Below are 6,507 nucleotides of genomic sequence, written 5' to 3'. Positions count from 1 at the left end.
TTGTGTATCTATTTTTGTTTATTATGTTCATATGTGGTGTTCCATTGCGTCATTAATTTCTTGGTTGCTTGAAAGAATTAAGCAGATGAATTCAAAAGGATCAATGAGGGCCAAGAAAATAAAATCAGGCAAGGATAAAAAATTGCAATTATGTCACCTAGTTTGGTTACTTTAAATTAGTGGTTGTTGTGGCATTGTTTGAGCTTCAATATTAGTACTAATTTGCATGGTTAATCGGGTTATATATATATAGATGCACACACACACATTAATAGAGAGATCAAAATGATAATTAGGACAATAATCAAAGTATACTAATCAAAAGAGGGAGAAACTAGTCACGAGGCTCTGATACCAACTAATAGAGAGCATAGAGAGAGCAAAATGCAGATAAGAGGGTGAAAGAAGATTATGGAAATTGGTTAATGATGTATATTGTTAAGAATGTATAAAAGATAATATGAACATAGGGAATGGAACACAGAACAAGATACAATAAGCTAAGAGATATTATTAGATTCAACAACTTTTTTTACATCAAACATAAGAGACAACAGAAGACATCTTATAAGGACTTTCTTCACTCTGCCTGTTCCAAAGATTCAAGAGACCTATTTATAAGGCAACAACTTACAGAAATAATTTACATTCAGAGCATAATTTACATTCAGAGCATAAGGAGTTTCTACAACAAAAGGTAGGGGCTAGCTCTTTCTTGACAAATGTCCATAGAAGTAGGGGTCCTGGTTGTTCAATAATGTCATTAGGTTGACAAATGTCAAATTGAGACAAGGGGTCTGGATTGTGGTGATCTTCATCTGGATAGGTTTCTGACAAAAGAAGAAATATCTTTAACTGCTGAAGATAAGGGTGGAATGTCTGAAGACGTTTTTGGGACCTTTTTTTTTTAAGTGTTAGAAATGTCTAGTCCCATCCATCTCTTCCTTGAAACTATTCTTCATCAACGTTAGTATTGACATTTGGATCATGGTTATGGTAGTAAGGGTCATCATATCCAAAAAGAGGATTGAGCATTTCCCAATGATCCTTATGTGGCCACTGTTGTCTACAAATATCTGGATCAGCTGATACTATTTCATAAAAGATGGTGTCCTGCTTTGGGATACTTTATCCATTCTCCATCATGAGCATCATTTTTCAAAATTTCATACCAGAATTTGTGAAATTATTTATTTCCACGTGGGAAAATATATCTGTAAAACTCTGGCTCAAAATGAAGACACAAGTAATACTTATTGAGTAAGTACCACATGTAGAGATATGTACAACTGTGGTTATCTAAAAGGCAAAATGGGTTTTCCATGGTTGGTCTATATCAGGGAAAATAGTAAGAAAGTGTCTTTGGTGGTCTTTGAGGTGATTATGGAGGATTCTAATAATTCTTTTAGATCAGGTTTTTCGGGTCAAGGTCTTTATTTGATCTTTTATCTCTGGGGGAAGGGTTTCTATCATATTAAGGATATCATTAGGGGTTGCAAAGGAAGGGCTTGAGGATGAGGATGGATCTGAAATTCGAGATACACACAAAGGTGGAGGAATAACTGTGGTGTTAAGGACTTGAGGTTTTCTAGAAAGGTAATCAGTGATAAGATTATCTTTGCCTTTAATGTGTTTGACTTCAAAAGGCCATTGTGAAGACCAATTTGACCATCTGAGTAATTGAGGATGTGGAAGCATTTTCCTTTTGAATTGGAGCATTTTGGGAAAGGAGGACATGTCTATTTCTACTAGAAAATTATGACTAAGAAGATGAAATTGGAATTTTTCAATCCTATGCTTGACTGCCAGGATTTCTTTGAAAGTGGAATGGTAATGAAGTTCTGAGGGTTTGAATGCGCTGCTTTTATAACCACAAATACCTCTCTTGCCATCAACTTCTTCAAAGAGAGTTGCTGCCCAATACTCATCACTTGTATTTTGTATGAATTATTATTTAATTGTCTAGTTATTAATGTCTAAATTAAGTAGATGAACTTTTTAAATATAAAAATGAAATACATGAATATGTAAAATCCTCTCACACATTATTCTTACAACCAAAGAAGGTGTCATTTCACTCATTGGTTTACTACATGATTGATGGTCTTGGTATGTGCCATTAGAGATTCTTCCTTCCCCCTATAATTTTTTTTGAGACCCTAGCAATATATATATATATATATATATATATATATATATATATATATATATATATATATATTTTAATATAAGTGCCTAATGTTTTGTCGAATAATAAAGTGTTGTCATAGGAACAGAAAAAATATTCAATATAGGGGTAATTACACATAACCCACCTGTGGTTTGGGGGATAATCACTTTGCCTTTTACCTACCAGTGGTTTGAAAAGTGTCACATAACCCACCTGAAGTATGTTCTGTTTGTTTTTCGTAACTCACCTTTGTTAAAATCAGGGGTAAATAGGTATTTTTGCTTAAATTTTATGTCTCTCTCCTCCCAAAACAAAAAATAGAACAAAAATGCAAGAGAAACAAGATCAAAAAGTGGTATTTGTCTCTCTCTCCATTCACACAAATTTTGAACATGAAGAACATACCCAAAAAACCACAGAACATGAAGAACATGAAGAATCCACCAAAGCCATCACCACCACTACCACTGAAAGTCCACAAAATCAGAAAAAAAAAAAAACCACAACACCGGCCACCACCACCAAACCATAACAACCCACAAATCACTAGCCACAACCACCAAGATCCACACCCATTGCCACTGCCGAATCACCAGCCACCACTGCCAATCAAACACCACGACCCAAGACCAATCTTCAAAACCCAGAAATATCGATCAAACCCAAGACCCACAACCCACATGATATAACCATCGATCAAACCAAGAAACCATAGAAACATTGATCTAAACCCAAGACCCACGCGATATAAACCCAGAAACGACCAATCTTCAAGCCATCGCTGTTAGTCTTGTAGCCTCTACCGTCACCTTTGCCATTGCCATTGCCACTGAGATAGACTTGGTTGAGATGGGAGAGTTGATTACGATGATGTTTGGCAAAACCCAGATCCAACCCAACGTCATGTTCCTCCTCAAAACCTAGACCCAATCCAACACCGTGCTCCTCTTTAAAACCCATACCCAACCAACACAGCAAACTTATGCTCCTCCACAGTCATCACCCAAGCCACAATGACCCAAAGCTACCGACGATTTGAACTGGAGTGTGAGAGATGAGAGAGAGAGAGAGAGAGAGAGAGAGAGAGAGAGAGAGAATAAGTTAATGGGTTAAGTAAAATTTTCCTTTTGTATTATTTTCTTTTGAGTGTGTTACAAAAATATAGTTTGTGATTTATTGGAGTTCTTGAGACAAGTTTCTAAATTCTTACAAATAGCATCTTTTGATCTTATTTTCTCGTTTTAGTGTTTTTTTTTTTTGGGAGGAGAGAGACATAAAAGTGGTGTAGAAATACATATTTAAAACTGATTTTAACAGAGGTGAGTTACGAAAAACAAACGAAACATATCTCAGGTGGGTTAAGTGACACTTTTCAAACCACGGATAGGCAAAGTGAGTTATGTGTAATTACCCCTTCAATATAAATCAGAAAAAATGTGAAAGCGATAAATAGATATTTTGTCAATTTTAAAACAACGGTGGAATGGAAATTAAATGATTGTGGGAATGGACCATTTGTTATGCTAGTTATTTAGATGTAGAATTTTTTGTAGGTTCTATGAAAATTTAAAACTATTCATGCTTTCAATTATTACAAATTATTGATCAAACAAAAACAACAAACTTGATACTTAATTCCCTATTATTTATTTCTATTTAATTCATGAATTCATCATTTGGGTGGCATTAAAAAAATTAAAGTCATATTTGTTATGGGTTGATGCAATAGCAAAGCAAACCGAAACTATTCAAAAAAAAAAAAAGAAAAAAACTTGCACACAATGATACAAAAAGAAAGAGGGTATTTTTAAGATAATACCCAATTGTGATAATCAGAGTCCACTGGTAGCCCATGTAAAAAATACTTGTAGTCAACAACAGTAAGCATCCTTATAGTAAAAGACAATTTCAAATATTCCAGCTTTTGTGAACTTGGACTATTGTAGCAAAAAATTTCATTTTTAGAGAGACCTGAAGAAATATTCTAACTTTTGTGAACTTGGAATTTAATAGACAATTTGTTATAATTTGGTAGAAACCAAAAGATAATATAAAAATTATTTTAGCACATGAAAAGATAATATAATCTCAATTTTATAATAACATTTTCATTAATTGAGAGTTGGACATACTTTATGATACCATTCAGCTGTTGAACTTGCAATTTAATAGATAATCTGTAATACACTGGTAGAAAATATGAACAACCTACACAACCAAAAGAAAATATAAAAAATATTTTAGCATAGCCTTTTCATTTTATTTATAATTAAGATTTAGAAATACTTGAAGAAACAATCTAACTTAAAAACATGTAAATTAATAGGTAACTTGTAAGCAACTGGTGGGTAAAATAGTAATCAAAATGGTAATAGGTGTCCACATCATTGAACAAGAAGACCTATTTTTTTTTTTTTTGATGAATGAACACAAACACTTACATGCAAATACACACTCAGAAACTCAAAAAAAAAAAAAAAAAAATTATGTCATCTATCTATAGTGTCTTCCTGCTTGGTAAGTAAGTTCACAGAAGTATCATGAAGACCATTTTTGTAAGACTATTTGGAGACCCAAAAACTTAAACTAATATAGTTTTTTTGACCAAACTCATTTTTTTTTAATCTCCCTCCGTTCTTGCTTTTAATCTACCTTTGTCTTTACTAAATTATTTTACAATCTCATTTGATGGTTATCTCAAAATCTGAAAATCATGTGGTTCTAAATAATTTGAGACATTTTTTATTTATAAAATTTCTCCATTTTTTCAAATTGTCTGGGTTCTATATTCTTTTGTATTGTGAAAATGTAATTCAGTAAAATTTCATATTGAAAGATAGACACCCTACCTGCTAATGTGACTCCATAGTTTCTACAAACCTTCATTTATTAACCGTCATTATAGTAAAAGATCATTTCAAATAATTGGTAAATAATATGAACACCCTACCAATAATATGAGGAGTATTTTAGCAAAACATTTTATTTTAGAGAGACCTGAAGAAATATTCCAGCTTGTGTGAACTTGCAATTTAATGGATAACCTGCTATAATTTGGTGGAAACCAAAAGCTAATATAAAAATTATTTTAGCACACCAAAAGATAATATAATGTCAATTTTATAACAGTTTTTTCATTAATTGAGAGTTGGACATACATTAAGTATTTGCATTAAAACAGATCGAAAGTATTTTTGTTCCAGCAATAAAAAATGTGTGAATTTTTTTTTATTTTTTATTTTTTTATTTATGTTTCATCATCTAACAAATATTAATATTGTAACAAAAAGAGAAAATCTTGAGTACCTTAGAATTAATAAAACAGCAAACTGGTAGAATTGTTACAATCTTTTTCCCCTTAGTTTCATTTCTCAATGTATCAGCAAAAAACCCATAACTTCCCAATTTGGCCCAATTGAGTTCACTCTTCAAGCTTAAATTGATAGGTCCACAATGTGCCCGCAAAAACAAAAGTAGCCTCTACACGATTCTCAACAGTGCTAGAAAGTTCCAAAGAAGAAAAATCACAAAAACAGGCCTAGACTATACTAGAATACTCATGGGACCTTAATATATACCCAACCCATCAACAATTTTCACCATCCAAATTTCTCAGCTATAGCAAGTAGCAACCAATCATCCTATAGTCTCTGATTCCAATCACAACATTCACAAGTTCAAAATGTCGCTGATTCCAAGCTTCTTCAATGGCCGACGGAGCAATATCTTTGATCCATTCTCGCAGGACATCTGGGACCCATTCAAGGATTTCCCATTCCCTTCATCTTCATCTCTGTATGTGCCTCAGTTTCCGACAGAGACCTCTGCTTTCGTCAATACCCGAATTGATTGGAAGGAAACCCCAGAAGCCCATGTGTTTAAGGCCGATCTTCCCGGGCTCAAAAAAGAGGAAGTGAAAGTCGAGGTTGAAGATGATAGAGTGGTCCGGATTAGCGGAGAGAGGAAGATAGAGAAGGAAGATAAGAATGACACGTGGCACCGTGTCGAGCGCAGCAGTGGCAAGTTCTTGAGGAGTTTCAGGTTGCCGGAGAATGCGAAGATGGATCAGATTAAGGCAGCGATGGAGAACGGTGTTCTCACTGTCACTGTTCCGAAAGAAGAGGTGAAGAAACCTGAGGTCAAGGCTATTGAAATCTCTGGTTAATATTTTGTGGATCATCTAAGCCTCAACTTATAGAGCATCTTTGGTTGGCAATACTAGTAGTTTGTAAAATATTGAGAAGCCTGTGTGTATATTTATGTGCTGGGGGAAACGTGGTTAATCTCTCAGCTGTGTTTCAAGTATGATGATTTAATAACTAATTAACATATAACTA

General features: G+C 33.7%; 1 protein-coding gene across 1 annotated transcript; it reads left to right on the top strand.

Moving 5' to 3' along the window:
• Nucleotides 1-5,669: 5,669 nt before the first annotated feature.
• Nucleotides 5,670-6,507, top strand: LOC142607879 (18.1 kDa class I heat shock protein-like). Its single transcript, XM_075779538.1, has one exon. It carries the CDS (start codon nt 5,853-5,855, stop codon nt 6,333-6,335), a length of 483 nt encoding a protein of 160 aa, XP_075635653.1. The 5' UTR covers nt 5,670-5,852; the 3' UTR covers nt 6,336-6,507.

Source organism: Castanea sativa, chromosome 8 (genome assembly GCF_040712315.1).
Source record: "Castanea sativa cultivar Marrone di Chiusa Pesio chromosome 8, ASM4071231v1".
Classification (NCBI taxonomy): domain Eukaryota; kingdom Viridiplantae; phylum Streptophyta; class Magnoliopsida; order Fagales; family Fagaceae; genus Castanea; species Castanea sativa.
This window is presented reverse-complemented; position numbering and strand designations above follow the sequence as displayed.